This window comes from Myodes glareolus, chromosome 24 (assembly GCF_982192425.1).
Source record: "Myodes glareolus chromosome 24, mMyoGla1.1, whole genome shotgun sequence".
NCBI classification, from domain to species: domain Eukaryota; kingdom Metazoa; phylum Chordata; class Mammalia; order Rodentia; family Cricetidae; genus Myodes; species Myodes glareolus.
The window spans coordinates 1,553,397-1,576,539 of record NC_142049.1 but is presented as its reverse complement, the minus strand read 5'-3'; the positions used below and the strand labels follow the sequence as shown (position 1 = coordinate 1,576,539).

General features: G+C 47.4%; 1 protein-coding gene across 4 annotated transcripts in view; it reads right to left on the bottom strand.

Annotated features, from left to right (window-relative positions):
• Uvrag (UV radiation resistance associated) overlaps positions 1-23,143 on the bottom strand; it is a 231,516-nt gene that overhangs the window by 174,425 nt on the left and 33,948 nt on the right. For all 4 annotated transcript variants that reach the window (XM_048435068.3, XM_048435070.3, XM_048435071.3 and 1 more), the window contains exons 4-5: positions 18,059-18,220; positions 13,227-13,301 (exon numbers count right to left, since the gene is read on the bottom strand). In XM_048435068.3, the coding sequence (XP_048291025.3) occupies positions 13,227-13,301; positions 18,059-18,220 (237 nt within the window). The remainder of the gene's footprint in view (positions 1-13,226; positions 13,302-18,058; positions 18,221-23,143) is intronic.

Below are 23,143 nucleotides of genomic sequence, written 5' to 3'. Positions count from 1 at the left end.
ACTGTCAGAGCAGAGTAGAGTGACGTGGGGGAGGCGGAATGCCCAGCCACCAGCTGGTTGGCTGTTATAAAAGTCCAGGGGGCCAGGGAGAATGAGGAAGGTACTCGACCTCTGGCAGAGACCGGTGCGGTTTTTCTCAGTCTAGACTTGACTAGCACTTGAAAGCACATCAGTGTCCATGTATAGGTCCTGTAGATTCTGCATGTAGCAATTTTAGGAGAAGCCACGTTTGTATACAAACACAAATATGTACATATGCCACACACAGAGACACACAAAAATACACACACCCCATATGTATTGCAAATTCTGACCCCAATAGCAGCAGCAGTGAAAGGGTGGGGAGGGAGAGGGAGGGAGAGGGGAGCCTTCTCTACTCTCAGAAGCTAGGGTGGAGCACAACGCGGGAAATCAGATCAGAGAAGGGAACGCATGCACACAGCAGACAATGAAAATTTACTCTATGCAACTTTCAGGTAAAGGAATGAAAGGACCTAAGTAAGCCACGGCAAGGTTACTAAGAAGTGGTGAGCAAGACAGAGTAGACACAACCAGCAGAGTCCACCACGGGTCACCAGGAAACCGCTGCCAGAGTTGAACCCTCTGGGGCGGCAGGCCGAGCAAGGATTACAGAAATGGAGATGTTTCAAAGGATTCAAAGGGACCTGGGGGCTGCCTGAATAGAGCAGATGGAGAGAAGGGGGGGGGGACCTCACCAGAGACAGCCTGGGAAAACTTAACAACAGTTAATGACGATGTGGAAAATGGGGCAAAAAATAAGTCTAGAAGCGAAAAGGAAGAGGTCCCTTTATGGTCTAATAATTTGTAAATGACAAGTGCCTATAAGAAATGCTCAGAAGTTACTGAGCATGGCAGAATTCTGGATGAGAAGCTTCACAGCAGTTAACGATCAACTAGGACATCCCACAAACCCCACAGGGTCCCCGCCACAGACGCATTATGCACTCCCAGCAACCATGTGGTATTATGTATAATACTATACAGACACACACACACACACACACACACACACACACAGACACACACAGACACACACACACACACACACACTCACACATATATACAGCACACCATGCCAGGAGCTGTACTACACACCAGCAATAAACCCAGCCGAAGGCAGAGGCTCGCTCTGCCTTCACACACAGGACAGTCGTCAAGAAAGGCAGTCAGGACAAGGGAAACACCAGGCATCATGGGAGCATAGGAAGAACGCCCGTGCTGAATGTGGGTTACATGCCTAGGACAAAGAACGTCCTACGGAAAATGGGTCTAAGTGATAAGGACAAACTTTTAGCATGAGGAAATGTTAAGAAGGTAATTTAGAAAGAAATGGTCAGATTTTGGCAAGACATTGCAAGCTCCTAACTACTGAGAACAGACAAATGCTACTGCCTTGATTTGAAACAAGTAATTACATCAGTGTCTTAGAAATGAGAAAACAAAACCCACAGTGCTGACCTCCATCAGCACTGGCTCAGAAAGGGGATAGTGATCTGACCTAAGAGATGGGAGCACACTGGTACTGTCACCGAATTAAAGAACCTAATGGGAGAGGAGAGAAGACCTGGTTGAATCTGAAGCAGGGGGAGGCACCAGTCTCTGAGCCACCCAAGAACCTGACCAAAATGCAGCTAGCCAGAAAGGGAGACTTGGAAGGATGAGACAGGCACCAGGTCAGAGGCTCACAACCGTCTGTAACTCCAGCTGGGGAAATCCAGTGCCCTCTTCTTGCTTCCAGGGTCACCCACAAATGCAAATGCATGCTTGTGCACGCACGCGCGCGCACACACACGCACACACACACACACAAACACACACACAAAACAAATAAAGGTTTTAAAAATTCAGATACCATGTGCTAAGGAAAACAAAATCCAGTGGAGCCTGAAGACAAGCACAACAGCTTCGTTGCGGGTCTGTCCAGCGTGAGCACGAGTGTGTCGCACACTGACTGCCCGTGACCAGTGAGCTTCAGACAGGTCTGTCCTGCGTGAGCACGAGTGTGTCGCACACTGACTGCCCGTGACCAGTAAGCTTCCAACGGTCTGTCCAGTGTGAACACGAGTGTGTCGCACACTGGCTTCCCGTGACCAGTGAGCTTCAGACAGGTCTGTCCTGCGTGAGCACGAGTGTGTCGCACACTGACTGCCCGTGACCAGTAAGCTTCCAACGGTCTGTCCAGTGTGAACACGAGTGTGTCGCACACTGGCTTCCCATGACCAGTGAGCATGGAATAAGATTTCAGATGGGCAAAAGGAAGAAAACAAGCAAAGCTGGTGACTTGCCCCACAGATGGGGAAGCGTCCTCTCTGCAGCACAGTGTGCATGTGCCCGGCTACCTGCGTGTGTCCCATGTGCACATGTGCATGGACACTAATACACTTTCAAGTGCTGGCCAAGTTGAAACTGAAGAAAACTGCAAGTGTCCCTGCTAAGCATCTGCAGGCCGCGGACTCCTGCCCGCGTTCTGATGAAGCCCAGATGCTAAGCTGTTAAAGCAGAGGGGGAGACCTCTTCTCAGACACTGAGCTCAATATGGACATTCCCCTGCCCCCAATTTGGCCACAGTTTCAGACATACTTTTCCTCTCTTTCTCTCTCTCTCTCTCTCGAAACGGTGAGAAGTGCTGTGCAAGAGGGACAGCATTGTGAGCAAAGATATGAGATCCTAAAATAAAAAATAGTAGTTTTCAAAGAACCTTGAGAGCAGCAAGGAAGAGGCTCTTGTTCGAGGGGCACTTTCAAAGTAAAAGTCACCATGTAACTGTCATGGAGACAGCAGATTAAGAGCCTTGGGAGCTGCTGCTCCGTGCGGAAGGACAGAGGGACCCTGCTGAAGAGGCGGTCCTTTGAGCACGATGTCTGTTTTACAGAAGATTGGAGCGGAGACAGGGGTGTGACTCTAGTGAGCTCCATTCACTCATGGGAAAATGTGCACCAGGCGGGGAAACCATAAGAGTGACACAGAGGAACCTGCCAGACGAGCTGAGGACTCGAGTCCAGTTTCTTCCGGGAACATAAAAGCCAGGTGCAACTTTGTGTGTCTGCAACTGGTTGTAGGGTGTAGAGGCAGGAAGATCACTGCCAGCCTAGCCAAATCAATGGGTTCTGTGTTCAGAGAGAGAGCCTGTCTCTGATGATTGTGGAGATGGTGATGATGATGATGGTGGTGATGATGGTGATGATGATGGTGATGGTGATGATGATGATGGTGATGATGATGGTGGTGATGATGATAATGGTGATAGTGATGATGGTGATGATGATGGTGTTGATGGTATGGTGGTGATGGTGATGATGATGATGGTGGTGATGATGGTGATGATGATGGTGATGGTGATGATGGTGGTGATGATGATAATGGTGATAGTGATGATGGTGATGATGATGGTGGTGATGATGATAATGGTGATAGTGATGATGGTGATGATGATGGTGTTGATGGTATGGTGGTGATGGTGATGATGGTGGTGATGATGATGGTGATAGTGATGATGATGGTGTTGATGGTATGGTGGTGATGGTGATGATGATGATGGTGGTGATGATGGTGGTGACGATGATAGTGGTGATGATGATGATGGTGATGAAGATGGTGATGATGGTGATGATGATGGTGGTGGTGATGATGGTGTTGATGGTATGGTGGTGATGATGATGATGGTGTTGATGGTATGGTGGTGATGGTGAATGATGATGCAGAGAGCAGTGAAACAAGATACGTTACTGACCACAGCTGCCATACCCATAGATGAGTGAAAGCACACACACACACACACACACACACACACACACACACAACCTCAGCTGCAAAGGAGCATATGCCTTAAAGGAAGAGAGAGTACACACAAAACGAAACCTACTGTCACCTGAGCGAAGCCAGCAGAAGTGACGGGCGGAAGAGAAGGCAACAGTGTTAGCGAGCTCACTGGTCAGACGAAGAGCCGGGGTAAGGGGGCCACCAGCTTGTAGAAGAGTTTAAACTACACTGAGTCATTCCAAATCTAACCTTAAAGGGAATAGCAAAACAAGCCCCGGGACTTTAAACAAACAAAATGCTCAGCTCTGAGTCCCTGCGAGGACAAACCTCAGGCTGTTTCTGTTTGTTTCTCAAGAATCTAAAACATCTCAAGGAAGAGTCACACTTGGCTCTCCATCTCCCGGCATTAGGATTCTCAAAAGCTCAACAATCGTGCTGAGAAGACAAGGGCCTCCAAACTCGTAGCAGGAAACGTGGCGTTTTCCCAGGTTATGTTCTGGCTTCGGGGAAGGCAGAGGATGGGGACCACACTGTAGCAGAGGATTTATAAATATAAATTACCGGATAAGACTGTTTTCCAAACATCTGTCAAAAAAGTTAATTTGATCCAAGAAAAAGGGGGAGTAGGGGAGCCAGAGGGAAGCCAAGCACAGCCCTGACGGGTGTGACTTTAGTGGATCTGGGGGATCCGCAGCTTGTGCTCCCCGTGTGCCTCCTCCTGACAAGACCTCAAGTCAGTCCAACGAGGCACAGCCAGTGGGAGACGTGGGACTCTGACACACTATCTGAGTGGAGGAGCGCACAGATGCCACGTGGCCCAGTTCTGAAGCAGTGGTTTCTGAGTGAGTCAGACCAGAGCTCAAGCGGAGAGCCTGCTGCCCACCTACCGGCCGTGGAATCCTGCGTTCGCAGTTTAATGCTTTCTTTCAAGGCACTCTGCTCACACACTGAGGACAGCTGTCTCACGAAGCTGCTCCAGAGTAAATGAAAATATGCACAGTGTCTGGTATAATGTCTGACATTGCAGGTAGTCAAGATTGGATCAGAAACAAGCTTACCCGAGGTCTACATCAGCTCAGATACCAAGACAGGTTAGAATAACACAGGCAGCAAACAAATAGCCCTGAGGATCTGGTCGGTCTGTATTTCTCCTACTGGAGGTGGGGAAGAAGGGATGATTGGGTAGAATATGCTGTTCCAACTTTTGGGGGACAGAGGTTCAGCAGGTAAGAACACTTACTGCTCTATCAGAGGACCCAGGTTCAATTCCCAGCACCCACATGGTGATTCATAACCATCTATAACGCAAGTTCCAAGTGGTGCGATCACATGTAAGACCTGAGCAGAAACGATCACCGCCCAGCTCCATGTCACTCAAACACAGGCCAAGCTTGAGATAAAACCCTGACTTCTAAGTGTTCTACTGCGTGCAGCTGCGGGGGCGGGGAGGGGGGAGAGGCTGTGCTCGGCCATCAGGTTAGATCCACCGCCACGGCGGCCAAGAGCAGGCCTCTACCGTTGAGCTTCTCCATCCCAGACGCCAGTTATGTGAAAACCTCTTCACTTCCAGGTCCCCCTTGTGAGGACTCACCGTTGTCCACTCCACTTCAGCTACTGTCAGCCAAAGACGACAGCAGGTATTGCTCACAGCCAAGGAGGTGAAGTGACAGAAGAAACGTCAAGAAGAACCAGAAAGGTGAGGAACACCGCCATTCCCTTTTCGTGGTGACAGGGAGTAATGGAGAAAGTAAAAAGACAGAGATGTTCTCTGCTCCCAGTTCTGCCACTAACTCATCCTGTTATCTAGGCTTCTCTCTCTTATGGTGGCGACTACCTGCACACTTGGCAAAAGTATGCTCCTGGCCCTGGTATTAGCTGTGTTCTCTAAAAAAGGAAGACAGGCCCTCCAATACATTGTAGCAAACTGGAACCCAGAGGTCTGTCTGTCCAAAGGCTTCTGAAGAGAAAACTGCACAGAGGAAGTTAAGACACACAGTGAAGAAAGTCACTGAATCTGTGCTTCAAATGCAAATAACCCTAGGCCGAGCAGCCCCGCCCACCTCTGCAGCTGGTGCAAGGATGGAGCAAACTTGCTCTAAATCCGTAGACCGAAGAGATGTGGAAGTACATAGTGATTCTTTAGATTACCTATAGGTGTGCTAACCACATATAATGACAGCCATGTCAGGTATCATAGCATGGGACTCACATGCACGAGGCCAAAAGGCTCTCTGTGACCCAGTTTTATGAAACGAGGGCATTGGGCTGGATAATTCTAATGTTTTCTGCTTTTTTTAAAAAAAGACAGCATCTTAGACGTAGCCCTTGCTGGCTTTAAGATTGAGTTCTTCCTGCCTCAGCTTCCTAACTCTGGGATGCTGCCACGCCTGGCTCCCTGCTGAGACCAGGGTGCATGCCACCATGCCCAACTCCCTAAAACAAACTAGGATTTCCTGACTTTTGAGATGAAGCACCTAGAACTAAGGGAGGCTACATGATTGGTGAAATAAACACTATTGGGGAACAAAGCTGGGATTACAAATCAGGGATCCTACATTTCAAAAGTGGCATGCCTTTAAAATATATATAATTTATTTACACAGGCCTCAATACAGATCTTGTCCCTTAGTTTCTCAATGCCAGCTCCACCACCGACTCGAGATGGCCTTTTAGGCGCTTACATTTGTGAAACTCATCAGTAAGTTGCTATTTCAATCTATGTTCATTTCGTTTGAAAAATGTTGCTCCTTTTGACTTGAATTCCATTCCTGTTCCAATTTCCTTTTCACTAAAGTGAGAAAGCAGCGCCACCTACTGGACCCCTACAGACATTGCTTCTGCAATTTTCAGTATGAGGGGAAAAGGCCAGGTAATACTCACCTGGGTAAAACTCAACGCCAAAAGTTACGCTTAGTGGGTAGAGAGAGATTTTAACTCCCAATACTCTCTATGGTAGACCTAAATGAACCTGTTGCCTGCATTCACTGACACAACATGCTTTGACTGACCAGAAGAGGTGGGAACACTCATCATGGGGTTAAAGCCTAGTGAGAGCCGGGTCCCGTTTGTTGAGGAACGCCGCTCCCGTGCCAGCCGTGTCACATACACTGATGTGTAATCCCCAGTCAGCTGAGGGTTTCCTATGTTTACACATGTGAATGCAAACCCAGTTTTTCCAGGATCTCCTCAGGAAGCAGCAGTCAGCGTGGTGAAATCCACAGAAGTACAGTTCTGAAGCCGGTGTTCTTATGCCACCCACAGCAGCAGACGGCAGTCTCCAGATAGAACAGCTGCCAAAAGGAAACCCAGGCCCAGGGAGCAGACCTGCATGCCTTACAGGCAAAACCCTGCATGGGCATCTCAAAGGAAAGGCTGCACACGTACTGGCCAAGAGCCTTTCCTATTTCCCACCATCCCCAAAGCCTTGCAGCAGCCTCTCTCCCACCACTCAACACTCAAGGAACCAGTGTTCTCAGAGTCGCCAAACTTTAAAGGTCTTCAGTGATTTACCCGCCTCATCTGCAGGACCCAAGCAGCTCAGCATTGAAAACAATATTTTAATCAACCCGGTGCAAACCGGGGTCTGAAATACATACTGCCTTGCCTCTTTAACTCAAAATATGAACGTCTGCTCATCTTTGCTTTACACTTAGTTTTAATGTTTGGGTGGTGAACAGAGCGATGGAGGGGAGAATCACTTTTACAATAATAGAAATTTTAATTATCATTTACTCAAAGATCTCTGTGTTGCTTTAAACACTCGCATGCCACACGCTTGACAACACTATCCGGAACAACGTGGTACTCAACAATGCCTGCAGAGGATTAAGCGAGGGATGGAACACTGGATCACAGCTCATGGTTTCCCTGAGGGAGCTGAGGGAGCTGCCACGCTCTGGCAGGCAGAGTGATGTCACTGCGCAGAAAGCAGAGGCTGCACTGGGGTCCCAGAAACTCTAGTGCTGAAGGCTCGGTCATTCACAAAGTCCTGTCACCTGAGCAGGTAAGTGTTTCAAATGCAAACACACCCACTCTGCTGTGGACTCTCTGCCGCCCCCATGTTACCACCACCATGTTACCGCCACCAAGCTAACAAAGCCTTTATTTTTCTTTCCAGTCCTCCTTGTCCGCTTTGCTAATGAGAAACTTCTAGTATCTGAACATGTACACATGGGTTTCAAGTCTGCCTTTCTCACTTATTTGTTTTGAGGCTGCATCTCACGTCGCTCAGGCTGTCCTCAAACTCTCCGCGTAGCTTGGAACTCCTTCCGGATCTTCTTGCCTCCGCTTCCTACCATGCCTGACTGGAATTCAAATTCTTCTACCAAATCGCACAGCTTTTTACTATTTCCGGCCTCCCGTCAGACAAACTGATGGCCCCGGAGACTCTCAACCTGGCCCTCACGTATCACCACCGTGACATTTCACCCACTCTAGGGAAGCAGCAGTTGTTGAAATTCTTTATTCAGTCCACTGAGAACTGATACTTTCAAAGACCATAACTTAAAATGTCACAATGATGTCTAAATTGTTTAAAAGCTTTTTAAGTTCCCCTCAGCACACCCACAAACTGAGGGCAGATTCTTAGCACAAAGACTACATCAGAAGTAACAACAGTGTGCTTTCATTTGGGTGGGGGTGGGGTTGTTTGCTATTTGTTTTGTTTTGTTTTTTTGAGACAGGGTTTCAAAAACCCTGTTTAGATGAGGCTGTCCTAGATTTGACTCTGTAGATCAAGCTGGGCCTTAACTCCACCGACCTTGCTCCCTCCTCCCCTAGTGCTAGGACTACAGGCGTGTGTCACTCACTGGCCAGCTCTGGTTGATTGCTCTTGAACCTTACTGAGGTGGTTAACCTGCACTGCCAACTTGACTGGACTGAGAGAGAATCAACTCTGGGGGTGACTGTGTCGGTTTCCAGAGGCTTATCTAAGGACGAAAAAGTGAGTCCCCTTTGTGGTGGTACCGCCTTGAGGACTGAGGTCTCAGACTGGATAGTAAAGGTGGGGAGTAGAAGCTGAGCACCAGCGTTCATCTTTCTCTGCCTCTTGACCGCACCTCTTTGTCCTGCGGCCACGCCCTCCCCTCTGCAATGGACTGAATGCCCTCCCTTCCTGAAGTTGCTTTCCCTCAACAAGAAGAGCAATCAATACAGTCTCGTGGTGTCATACAGATTATTAGAAATGGATTGAATCAGGATGTGAGAGTTAGCCCATTAGAGGCTAGAACTAATGGGCCAGGCAGTGTTTAAATGAATACAATTTGTGTGTTGTTATTTGGGGTATAAGCTAACCAGGCAGCCGGGAGTCGGGCGGCAGGAAAGCAGTCCGCTGCTCCTTTTACAACAGGCTCTCAATGCTACCATCTTCTCTGACTGCCACACTCTGCACGGTGATGAGCTAGAGACCAACTGCAGGGTGAGTCACCCCTCCAGCTCCAGGACAGCCTTGGGAATGGCAAACAGCCCAGCAAAGGGAGCCTCACTGTGCTCTGACTTAATCACAAATGTTTTTACTAAGCAAATACCATGTCCTGAGAACTGCAGCAGGGAACGGGGAGCCAGCACTGCATGTGTCAATGTGGCCTTACAGAGCTCACGGAGAGGAAGACAGGTCTCCAGACAAAGCAATAGATCTGGCAGGGGAGGTCTAGACATCCTGCAGGAACTGAGGAGATGGAGCTGGGAAAGAAAGGGGGAAGCCTTTCGGAGCTGGAACTCCGATATCTAAAGATATATCTAAAGATATCGCCTAGAATAAATTCTGTATGCTAAAGTACAAAGGCAATTTTCAGCCCTTGGTTTACTTGACCACCCCATCTCCTTCAAAAACAAAGCACAAAAACAATCAGACCCTGCAAGTTTAAAGAAAGGGAAGGGAATGAGACAATCAGAGCCTTGACCTTGCAGATTCCCCAACAACAACCTCCTTTGTTTCTGTGGTCACTGCCCACTGTCCCCTTCTCCGCTTGTCCTCTGGCAGTTGGGGTCCACAGCTGGGTCACTCAGCCCCTCTTCTCTATTCTACTGTCTATTCCTAGCCTATGTTACACACATTCATGACTTTAGTGGCTTTGCACATTTGTAAAAAATTACTTTTAATGGGTTATATATATTTCTCCACTCACCTCCCTTCCTCTCCCCTCCCCTTCTACCCTCTCCCATGATCCCCATGCTCCCAATTTACTCAGGAGATCTTGTCTTTTTCTACTTCCCAGGTAGATTAGATCCATGTATGGGTCTCTTAGGATCCTCTTTGTTATCTAGGTTCTCTGGGATTGTGAATTGTAGGCTGTTTTTCTTTGATTCATATCTAAAAGCCACATATGAGTGAGTACATATAATATTTGTCTTTCTGAGTCTGGGTTACCTCACTCAATATGATGTCTTCTAGATCCATCCATTTGTCTGCAAATTTCAAGATGTCATTATTTTCTTCTGCTGTGTAGTACGCCATTGTGTAAATGTATCACATCTTCTTTATCTATTCTTCGGTCGAGGGGCATTTGTTACCAGGTTCTGGCTATGACAAATAATGCTGCTATGAACATAGTTGAGCACAAGTCCTTGTAGTATGAGCATCCTTGGGTATATACCCAAAAGTGGTATTGCTGTGTCTTGAGGAAGGTTGTTTCCTAATTTTCTAAGAAATTACCATACTGATATCCAAAGGGGTTGTACCAGTTTGCATTCCCACCAGCAATGCAGGAGTGTTCCTTTTACCCCATAACCTCTCCAACATAAGTTGTCATCAGAGTTTTTGATCTTGGTCATTCTTACAGGTGTAAGATAGAATCTCAGAGTTGTTTTGATTTGCATTTCTCTGATGGCAATAAGATATATAAGGATATTGAGGATATATAAATAATAAGGATATTGAGCATTTCCTTAAGTGTCTTTCAGCCACTTTAGAATCCTCTGTTGAGAGTTCTCTGTTTAAGTCTGTACCCCATTTTTTTATTGGATTATTTGTTTTTGATGACCAATATTTTTAGTTCTTTGTATATTTTGGAGATCAGCCCTCTGTCCGATTGGTGTGGTGAAGATCTTTTCCCATTCTATGGGTGCTGCTCTTCTTGTTGACCATGTCCTTTGTTCTACAGAAGGTGCTCAGTTTCAGGAGGTCCCACTTATTGTTTCTCTCGGTGTCTGTACTACTGGGGTTCTATTTAGGAAGTGGTCTCCTGTGCCAATGCATTCAAGTGTACTTCCTACTTTCTCTTCTATGAGGTTCAGTGTGGATGGTTTTATGTGGAGGTCTTTGATCCATTTGGACTTGAGTTTTGTGCATGGCGATAGACATGGATCTACTTTTATTCTTCTACATGTTGATATCCAGTTATGCCTATCAGCCCCACATTCATAACCCTAGTTCAGTTCTGTCCTCTGAACTCCAGATTTGCATATCCAAATGCCTAGTTTCCATGCCTGCACCTAAAGACACCACACACCCCTGCAGTCACAACTTACCTCGAGATCTGTGTTCTTCCTCATTCCTGGCCCTAGTCCATTCCTGGGTCCTAAAGCTTCCTGTGGCTAGCATCTTTATCTAGCCAGAAATCCAAACTCATCCTTTACATCTCTTTTTTCCTTTTACCTCAAATGCAAACCATAACAAACCCTAATGGCTTTATCTCCTTAAACCCTCACTCTGTCTTCTGAGCTGGGGGTGTGGCTCAGAGGTAAAGGGCTTGCCTAGCACCTGGGTGACCCTGAAAGCCATCCACTTCCTTAAAACAACAACAGACCCTTCTCGCCTACGCTGCGTGGCCCTGTTCCAAACTGCTACATCCCTTACACACTATACCCGATGATCCTTCTCACCATCTTCCCACACACATGCTGGCTCTTCGAAATAGGCCAGAGTAAAACCATTACAACTCACTTGACCAAAGCATGAGCCAGGCCCGTGGATAAAACCCCTCAGCACTCCATGTGGTGGCCGGTAGTGTGCTACTGTGACAGAGACTCGCCTGTGGGTAAAACCCCTCAGCACTCCATGTGGTGGCCGGTAGATTGCTACTGTGACAGAGACTCGCAAGGCCCCTTCCACCCCATGGGCTTTCAGCCTTAGTCTCCTCTTCTGGAAAGCTCTCTCCATTCAGCACCCACACCTATCACATACCTGTCTTTTAGTCATAACCTGGATTATTAACTCCAGAAACCACGTCCAGGAGCACTCTTCTCACAACACCAGCACAGGCCATACTTGAACTCTACCTCAGCCACGCAGCCAGAGAGAGCTGTGCGCCAGGCCCGCCTTACCACTACACTCTCACATTTGAGCACAGCAGCCAACCCTAAAACATCAGCAAACTGTGGAGTGACCGTGCATCCGAGCAATGGCTTCTCGCACGACCGAGATTATGAAACAATGGGACCTCTGAATGAACACAAGCTGTGGACTTCACAGTTTTGTTTTGGTTTTGTTTGTTTTTAGGTCAGAGTTGGGAAAGCAGATTCGGGTCAGGAAACCCAACATCTTGGTTCAGCCACTCTCTAGACCCCAAGAAGTTTACCCACGGCTATGAAATGGAGAGAAGAGAACACCATGGTGTTGGTTAAGAGTATGCTACAGAAAGATGCTGAGTCACCTGTCACCGATGGTCCCTGCTAAGAATGACTCCCTGCCTCCTCCCTTCTCTCTTCATCTTTAGATGTAGAGACAGCAATGACATCAAACAGCTTCAATTTTAGTTTCCTTCTTTCTCTCTTTCGAGGCAGTATCTCACTTTACACACTAGGCTGGCCTAGAATTCCCTCTATAGACCAGGCTGGCCCCAAACTCATATAAATTTACCTGCCTCCGCCTCTTGAGTGCCGGGACTAAAGGTGTGTAGTTATGACCAGTGTAATACGGGTTTCTTAGGCTTACTGAGAATGATGAAGCATATAACTGAAACACTTTAAGTAAACCATTCCATTTGTACAAAAGTCACCAATCTTGATTTGCAGGGAGAGGAGGAGTGGGGCTTGAGCCCAGGGCTCCCAGCGTGGTAGGTGAGCCCCGTAAGGCTGAGCAACACCCCCAGCCTCTTTTCATCGTGAGATCAGGGAGGCCTTGAACTCACTCTGAACCAGGGCAGGACCCAATCCTGTGACCCTCGGCTGCAGCCTTCTGAGTGGCCAGGATTACAAGCCTCTGCCACCTTGTCCAGCTCACCACTCTTTCTCAATCCTCAAGGAATTAAGTAGAAGAAAAGAAAAGAGCTAGCTTACGTTTCCTTTAAGAGAACATAATCGGGATTTAGGAATGATTACCGGGAGTGGTTGCAGGTCCAACAAAGCAAGTTCTCACTCGAAAAGACATTCGCCCTAAGTCCCCAGAGAGGCTCATGGTGACACTTGAAACAAGCTTCTGTGTGCACAGACCTCCCCAGGAGACAATCTTCCCAGGGGCAAGGCACCTACATGAAGCAAAACTCAGGCCATTCGAAGAATCCTCTTACCTTATGTTCAAATGGGGCACCGTAGTAGCCGTCGTTCAGCCCAAAAATGATTTCGTTTTGGTTGCGAGCGTGAATCTAAAGAAGGAGGGAAACACACTAATTAGTTCTTATTGCAGAGGTCAAGGCAGGACAGCTGTAACTTCACCTGTTCCCATGCTGAGAAACAGACTGGCTACGACCTACACAAAGGAGAGCAAAGAAACCAGCGCTTGAGCAGGGGACAGGTGAGGAACAGCGGGGCAGGGGACAGGTGAGAGACAGACAGCGGGGCAGGGGACAGGTGAGAGACAGCGGGGCAGGGGACAGGTGAGAGACAGCGGGGCAGGGGACAGGTGAGGGACAGCGGGGCAGGGGACAGGTGAGAGACAGCAGGACAGGGGACAGGGGACAGGTGAGGGACAGACAACGGGGCAGGGGACAGGTGAGGGACAGACAGCGGGGCAGGGGACAGGGGAGAGACAGCGGGGCAGGGGACAGGGGAGCGTCTATGGATGTACTAGAAATCAAGGAATATAAACCTCAGAATGATCTCTTTGTTCTTGACTAATAAAAACACGCTTGATCAGATAGGCCATCATACAGTGCACACAGGCTGGAACTGCTAGGTCCTGGTGAGAAGTGTAGGTGTCTGATTCTCGCTCTTGGATTGACTCAGTTGTTCCAGGGTGATAACAGGAAACTACAGCCTAGAACTGTACTAATCTAATAAACAAGGAAAAGCCTAAAGCCAATCACTGTGTGACCTTCAACAAGTCACTTGCTGTCTCTGTGCTTCTGGTTTCTCACCTGAATACTGCCCAAGACAGCAATGCTTGTTCCCGGGTGTTCAGAAGGCCCTGAGCATATTGTACACGCGATTACCGAAGGGAAGGAGGATACAGCTGCCACTATCATCACTCAGGTTCCAACACAAAAACTCTAAGTGAGAACTTGCACCTTCACACATCAGGGTGCTGCGTGGCCTCCGTAAACAGTCTTCAAACTACTCCACCTCTTCTTAGCCAAATCCACAAGACTAAGCTTAGTTCATGCTCTCTGGGGACAACTTCCTGACTGACAACAGACAGGCTCTTCAGGACATGGGGCTTGCCACTGCAGCTGGCATGAGAACGCGTCTTTGGCTGTGGTGTATCACCACCCCGCTGGGGTCTATGGTTTCCCCAACTTAAAATAAGGAAATCAATTTCTAAGCCGACTCAACTTCTCAGGTTAATCCTAACACATTCTTTAAATTTACTTGAGACCAGCATCATCTAAGTATGAATGAAATATTCTGTTTCCTGACTACAGAATTCAGGTGACATAGTCTTGAAATAGCATTGTGCACCGACTATCTAGAGATATAAAACAATCTGAAATCATACAAATGGTTTCCTATAAACTTAACAGAATTAAAGTAGATGACAACCACAAGAAGATATCTAAAAGTGAATAAATAGCCAAAAGTAGCCTACCTTTATGCTCAAAGGAGAAATAAAAGGTACATTTGAAAATATTTGAAAACGAATAAAAAGGAAAAATTTTGGGCTATCCCTGAATTGATGCTTAGAAAACAATTACCAACTGCTTATTTTGAGGACAAAGTAAATTCTCAAATCAGGAACTCAGTTTCCCCAGTAAGAAGCTAAAGAAAGAATTTCCAGGAGTATCAGCAACAAGCAAAATAATCACCATAATTAAAGATGAAAACAGATCAATGTACCTGAAAACGGTAATTTATGAAGTCAAACACTACTTGAAAGTTAATAAACTGAGAGAGAGTGGTCAGGAGAGAAAAACACCAGGCTGAAGGACACAGCGGGCTCCCTGCAGATCCACCCATACACGAGGGATTAGCAATGACTGCAGGCAACTTTATGCCAATAAATGTAAATCCTCAGTTCAAACAGGCAACTTCTTTCAAAGAGAAATCACCAACACTTGATGAAGAAACCCCACGTCTGAGACTGTAAGTCCTCTGTCAAAACCTTCCCACAAAGAAATCAACACCTAGAAGGTTCTATTGAAAACTTCTGTCAAATATTTGTAGAATGGTAAAAAACCTATTTTAAAAAAAAAAACTCTCCTAAAAAACAGAAGCAGGCTGCCCAAGTCCATGAGACCAGCCCTTCCTGTGCCATACCAGCAAACAAGTACGCTGTGAAATGGTCAAGCAAAATATTATCAAATCTGTTAGCATGCAAAAACCCAACATGCTTATACATGCAAAGGATAATGCATCGTCACTAAAGAGGGTTCCTATCAGAACTCAACCTAAAGTAATAAAGTTCAGCGTCCCTTGAGGCCAGAGCTGCTCAGCATGTTAAGAACAAGAAGAAACTTCTCTAACCTGATAATATGATATTTAATAGTGAAAGGCTGAATAATCCCATAATATAAAGAGCCAAAGGCTGAATGTTTTCCCCAAGATAAGGCAGAATAGAGACACAGAATTGTCCGCCCACCCCCAGTAATTTATATTGAACAATGTCCTGCAGGTAGTAGCAATGAAATAAGACCCCAAACAAAGAGTGAAGAAGTACATTTTAAGACGAGTGTTACAGTTTAAAAATTAAATGATCCTTTCCTAGATCTGGGTATTTGCACACTTGGTCCCCAGAGGATAAGCCTGTTAGAAGACGCTGGAAAACCTTTGCAAAATGGAGCCTGCAAGAAAAAGTAGGTCACTAGGGGGCGGGTCCTGAGGTCTGGGGAGGGAGACACTTCCTATTCATCTCCCCCATCCCCAGCCATGATGGATGGCACCCTGAAACTGTGAGCCAAGATTAACTCCTCCCTCCCTGCTTCAGCCTGCTTCCTGTGGGGTATTTTGTCATGGGGTGGTAACAGCTACTAAGACCCTGGGCACGGGTGGTGCATGCCTATCGTCCCACAACTCAGGAAGCCAAAGGAGGAAGATCAAGAAATCAAGGTCATCCTCAGCTATGACCAAGTTCAAGTCCTGCCTGAACTACAGGAGACCCTGTCACAAATAAACAACAATAAAAAACAACAACAACAAAAGTATACTTCTTGGAAAGAAGGAATTCAACGGTGTTCAACTCACATTATCTATGTGCATTTATCAAGGTAATACAATGGTTTCATACAGAAGCATGCCTTTCCTCACTCAGTAGCCAGAACTGTAAATAGGAATATTTTTAAAACAATGGTAATTTTTATGTGTGGTATATCCGTGCATACATGTTCAAGCATGAGAATGTGCATGTGTGTGCAGGCCAGAGGTCAGCATCGGGTGACTTCATTAGTCATCTCCACCTTGTGTTTTGAGGCAGTATCTCTCACTAACCCGAGCTCTCCTTCCTGTTCAGACGGGTTGCCAAGCAGTGAACTCTGGGAATCCCTGGCTCAGCATCCCACCACTGGGTTACAGAATGGCACCTCGGGAATGGCTTCGTCTCAGGTCCTGGGGATTCTAATCAGGCCCTCAGATTTGTGCAGCAAGCTCTTACTAACAGAACCGTCTCCCCAACCTCTAAAGCCGTATCAATTTAAAATTTCATTTAAAAAATAGAAATATATAGCTATAAATATAATATTTGTAACCTGAAGGCTGAAAACTACAAAATACTAGTGAATGAAATCAAGGAAGCAATTCATAAATGAACAGATAAACCATGTCTACAGAATGAAAGACTCAATATGCTCAAAATTTGCTTAGATTTAATACCTACCAAAAGACCAGACAAATTTTATAGAAAAATAAAAAAGATCAGGCTTAAAAATCTCCTTTCAAAAGCATCAGAATGTACACACTGAACAAATATCACCAAAACGTTAAAGAAACAACCTATGGCTAACATTTTAGGGTGACTTTAACAGTAGTACCAGGGAATCACCGGAGAGAACTGGTTTTCACTCCAAGGGAGAGCAGAGGGTCGCCAGGGCCCACCCAGACACGCGGCCATAGCACAGCACGAGGGGGCGGGGTTCTTAGGATGGACAGACTGTTAGTTCTCGGCAGCAGTACCGCCTGACCTTGGGTTCTGACAGGCTGGTCCTCAGCTGAGGCCCTAAGAGCACCTCCTGTGCACATGAGACACTTTCAAAAGGGCCCTGCCTACCTCCCATCTCTTTCTTTCCCTCTGTCTGTCCATCCATCCATCCTCCCTCTTCTGTTACTCCAGTCCCCACAGGCCAGTCTTCTCCCCACTCCCCTCTCATTTCACTTTTCCCCAGGAAGAGCTCTGTCTGTACCTTGCCCCCCACCTCTGCTTTTTCTAAATGACAACGCAGATCTGGATCCAAATCTTAACTTCACAGTAATAAGTGAGATCGTAAGTATTTTCTTAAACTCTCTCAATCTCAATTTCCCAATGGGAAAATAAGGTCCTTTGTGTGTGTTTATTACCTGAGACAGAGTCTTCCCCTATAGCCCAGGATGGCCTGAAACTTGGTGTAATCCTATCTCAGCCTCCCTGGGCTAGGATCACAGGTGGCACACAGGTGGCTGGAAACACACCTAGCAAAGGGGGTTTTGTAACTCAGATGTAACAACGTAAGTAACTTAAGTAGACACAGTACCACAAGCCTTGTTTGTTGTTGTCCTGGTTCTGTTACCAGGCTCTGGCTAGGCCACAACTCCCTGTATAAACCAGTCAGAACTCCAATTTATGGCCTTCCTCCTGCCTGCTCCTCCTGAGTGCTGGGATTAGACACATGTCACCTTGCCTGGCAAGTAACTTTTTTTTTTTCATTGCACACTTTGAATTACTTTTTTCTTTTCTATTAAGATCCATTATAACTGAAAATGTAGAGAGAAGAGAGTCAATAGAAAAGTTAGACAAGTTAATCTGTAGAGGGCAACCCTTGAAAGCCACTCTGAAACTTACCTGTTGACCCAAGTACTTCAGCCCATCCAGGTAGACTTTCCACTCTATCAGCAGCTGGTAGGCATCGTCCTTTCCACCCCAAATCTTCACCACAAAGCAAGACACAGATGTATCCAGGCGGTCTGGCATAATTCCAAAGTCAAGACTCCTCCATGTTGGATTCTGCAGATGGAAGTTAAGACACACCGTAGATGCGAGTTAAGACTCCAGCTTCTTTACAGGAGTTCTGATTAGATGGCATATCATTTTGTTCTTAAACATCCCTCAGGGCTGGAGAGGTGACTCGGTGGCTTGGTGGTTAAGAGTGTTGCTGCTCTTCTTGACTGCCAGCACCTACGCGGCAACACACAACGCCTGTAACTCTAATTCCAGGGTATCTGACGCCCCCTTCTGGCCTCTGCCTGCACCAGGCACACAAGAGCAATGCAGACAAAACACCCATATACTCAAAAACCTGAAAGCTGGCAGGATGACTCCGTTGGTAAGAGCATTTGTCACCAAGCCTGACAACCTGAGTTCAAACCCCAGAGCCCACATGAAGAAAGACAAGAGTCAGCTCCTGCAAGCTGTCCTTCGGCTTCCGCATGCGCCTGGCATGCTCAGACCCCTGTTTGCTGGCATATACAAAATAAAAGCTTGTTTTAAAGACGAACAATACAACCCTGCAATTACGCACGGTGACAATGGCACCTCCAGATTTATCGGCTCGACGCAGACCACTCTTGCTCCCACTGACATGGTGATACCGTCTCTCGTTTATTCAACACAATGCATGAAGCTAATGCACGGGCAGATACAGAGACACACAACTGGTCAACATGCAGGAAATAAGAGCATGCGGAGCTCTCAGCTGGGACAACCGTACAACATCCCCTACCTCCAAGGCTCAGGAATAGTCAAGTAGAAGGAAGGGGAGACTGTAAGAGCCACAGGTATGGACATCAGTACTGCCCAATGTGTCAGGGCCGCTGCACAGGTGAACTCGCAGCGCTGGGACTGCATGCACAAGACTGCACAAGACCAAGCTGGCCAAAAATGTCAGCACAGATGGGGGCGCAGGGAGATGCTAAGTTCCACCCCCTGCTGAGGACGTAAGTGGCTGGCACCTGACAGCGGCTGGTGGGGGCAGAATCAGCTTTCAAGGACATGGAAGGAACTGGAGGAGGTGGGGTGGTCAAACCACGTTACATGCACGCATGAAATTCACAAACCACGAAAAGGGGGCAGCACAGAAACAACGCCCACAGGACTCCAATTTAGATCTCCACTTAGAACAACTGCATCACCAGAGATGCAGTCCAGCAGCACATTGATTGCCTGGCAAAGGCCCTGGGTTCAGTTCCCAGCGTCACATACATAAAAATAAATAAACAGGAACTGTGGAGAGTCCGGTGACAGAATTATGCTAAGGTTACACAGCAGTACGGAAGAAACAACCAACTCTAAGAAGCGGGGAAGACATTCGAGCCTGTGGGAGCTTTGAATGCACAAATAGAAATTCAGGAGATTAAAGTCAGGAATTCCGGGTAACGAGAACATGATACACCAGAGCTCTAAGGTGTGAGACACCCCCTTGCTCCCCACCCTCCCCTCTGCTCCCCACCCTTCCTTCTGTTCCCCACCCTCCCCTCTGCTCCCCACCCTCCCCTCTGCTCCCCACCCTCCCCTCTGCTCCCCACCCTCCCCTCTGCTCCCCCCATCCTCCCCTCTGCTCCCCCATCCTCCCCTCTGCTCCCCCATCCTCCCCTCTGTTCCTCCATCCTCCCCTCTGCTCCCCCATCCTCCCCTCTGCTCCCCATCCTCCGCTCTGCTCCCCCATCCCCCCCTGCTCCCCATCTTCCCCTCCGCTCCCCACCCTCCCCTTTGATCCCTCATCCTTCCCTCTGCTCCCCATCCTCCCCTCTGCTCCCCCATCCTCCCCTGTTCCTCCATCCTCCCCTCTGCTCTGCTCCCCCATCCTCCCCTGTTCCTCCATCCTCCCCTCTGCTCCCCATCCTCCCCTCTGCTCTGCTCCCCATCCTCCCCTCTGCTTTGCTCCCCCATCCTCCCCTCTGCTCCGCTCCCCATCCTCCCCTCTGCTCCCCCATCCGCCCTCTGCTCCCCTCAGTCATCACCCTGACAAACATTATCAGCTGTGGTCCATTTTCTCTGACCATTGCACCTGGTTTAATCTACACAGATCACAGCACAAAGGAGGAAGGACCGTTGGCAGATAAACTAAGGTGTCTCCTAGTTTATGTATTCTAGAAATATCAGAACTAAAAAAAGCACCTTTGAACCTGTCAGTCAAACTCAGGTCTTGAAATGAGGAAGCTGAGGTCTCTGGGCAGAGCCCGGCTCAGGCTCTTCCACAGCTGTTCTTTCCTGGGTTAACATTTCTCTGACCGCTAGACTTCAGGTCAAGCCCTTCTCCTGCAGGGGTGCCCCAGTGCTTGCCTCCTAACTGCCAGCCCTACACAGACCCTCTGGAAAGCTGGGGCGTTTCTGCTACTGTTTTCCCCTCTTAGTGCCCTGGAGACACAGCCAGGATTCAAAGATTTGCTGAATAAACTAAACAATACGTTACATTCCAGGTACTAAGCTAAAGAAATCCTCATCAGTTTGAGGTCCCCCAAAAAACCAAACTACTACAGTGGAAAGCACAGGTTAGGGTTCCCTCATTTTCTTATCTGATGTGCATCATGTTATCTAAATGGGGAATAAGAACGGCCCTGCTCACTCTCGCTTCTGGTAAAACTATCACTGGGAAGGGGCTTTCCTCGCCTGCTGTGGCCTCCTCAAAGGCTGCAATTTCTCCCAGAGCATCTCATGTCTCCTGACGTCCTAGTGCCAAGCCCCTGCTAGCGACGTGTGCACACATTTCAACTTACTCCTCTAACTCCAGAGCCCTGGTAAAGTCGGTAACAGGAGGAGAAGCTGATGCTGAGGAGACATTAAGTAACTGCTTGTCAGACGTCGTTGCCTGCTGGGGCGTTCACAGTCGCGCCCCTTCCGAGACATAAGGACCTGCCTTGACAGTCTAATCCCTCCTATTAGCCCTAAGAAATGCGTGCCTGGTACCAGTGTTATCACCTAGGGAATTACTAACTGTGCCTGTGTGGTATAGAAACTGGCGTGGGAAGAACAGCCAGGAACATCAAGAGTGCATGAAGAATACGTGGGACATGATAAAAAGACTTCCGTGAGTCAATTTATTTACCCTCAAATATCGTTAGCAGTTTTCATCTGCTATAGCGATTCTTCTGAATCTTGAGAGGTTTAAGGGGGTTAACGCCCCAACATAAGCCTCGGTAACACCAGAGAAACACATTCTTCTGTTCAACAGAGATGATCTTTAGACTGAGGGAATAACAGAACACACCAACAGTCTCACAAATATGCTGAACAAAACATAGTAGGCCACGTATGGGCTGAGCGAGGCAGAGGTGCTCTCTGTAGGAAGCCAGAAAAGGGGGCTTGCTGGCCTCTTGGGGTGTGTTAGTGATCGGAAGGAGACACAGGAGAAAACAACCGTGCTCCTCTTCTCTTTGATTTTTATTTGTGTGCGTACGTGGGGCCGGGTGTTGTTCTTTGTTTGAGACAGGGCGTTTCTGTGTACCCTTGACTGTCCACTGTAGAACAGGCTGATCGTTGCCTCTCAAGCACTGGTATTAGGAGGCGTGCACCAACACAGAGGCTCTCTTCTGTGTGTGTGTGTGTGTGTGTGTGTGTGTGTGTTTAAGACAGCGCCTCACTACTCTCACAGTCACCTTGAACTCAGAGACTTACTGGCGTCTGCCTCCCAAGTGCCAGAATTAAAATTGGTGCACCACCACACCTGGCATAAAAGTAATGAAAAAAAATTTTTTTTGGTTTTGTTTTAGTTATAAGACTTAAATGGGAAAAAAAAATCCAACATCTTCTTTGCCTACTGTGACGTCAGTCCAAAGCCTGAAGGGCAAGAGCTGGCTTAAACCGCCTGAAAAGGCAACCACTTAACTCCCTACGAGATCACATCACAATAAACACACACATCATTCCGAATTCTCACTACCCGTACGACAAGGGGATAGAAAAGGCATGAAGTAACCACTTTCTCCCAATATGAAAATGGAGACTGAGCAGAAGCACCTGAGGGCCAGGCTGCATGGTGGGGAGGGTGGGATATGGAGCATCCTCAAATGCAGCATCTAATCAAAGACCCGCCTTTGTAGGGCATGGGGGCTTATTTCATAGAAGACACGGTGGCCAGGGCTCCTTTCCAGGCTGATGTACCAACACAGCAGCCCACTGCCATCTTCTCCCAACGGCCCTTCCTCTGTATGAATAATTCCTACGCTGGTACATGCAGGCACAGACAGATACAGCCTGCCACCTATTCATGCTACTGCTCAGTATTTTCACTGTCTAGATCCAGACAGAACTTTAAATGTTTACTTGACATACAGACCAGATCAATAACCAGGTAGATGAGACTGTTCAAGTGGTAACATCAGCTGACTTAATCGATCTCCAGTAAATATCAGGATTCATAGTCTTGAGAGTTCACTACTTTTTTATCAGAAGTTTAAAAATCAAAAATCATTATTATCAGCACATGCCTTTAATCCCATCACTTCTGAGACAGAGCAAGGTGGATCTCTGCGAATTTGAGGCCAGCCTTGTCTACAGAATGAGTTCCAAGACAATGAGGGCTACACAGAAAAACACTGTCTCAAAACAAACACAAACAAAAAAAAAAACCCAAATAGCAAAAAATAATGATTATGTATTAGCAGCATTCATTTCTCTATCATTGTTTGTTATCAAGATACATAACCACAAGAAACTCAAATAAAAATGCATAAAAGCTGTACCAATTTCTTTAAAAACACACGCAAGATATCTCACTAGAATTTATACTGACAGCGCAGCTCAGGCATCTTACCCAGCTCTGGGATGACATACTGCACTGAGATGGACCACACTGCATGCAGCCTCCCTCCTTCTGCACTGAGATGGACCACACAGCAGCCTCCCTCCTTCTGCACTGAGATGGACCACACTGCAGCCTCCCTCCTTCTGCACTGAGATGGACCACACTACAGCCTCCCTCCGACTGAGATG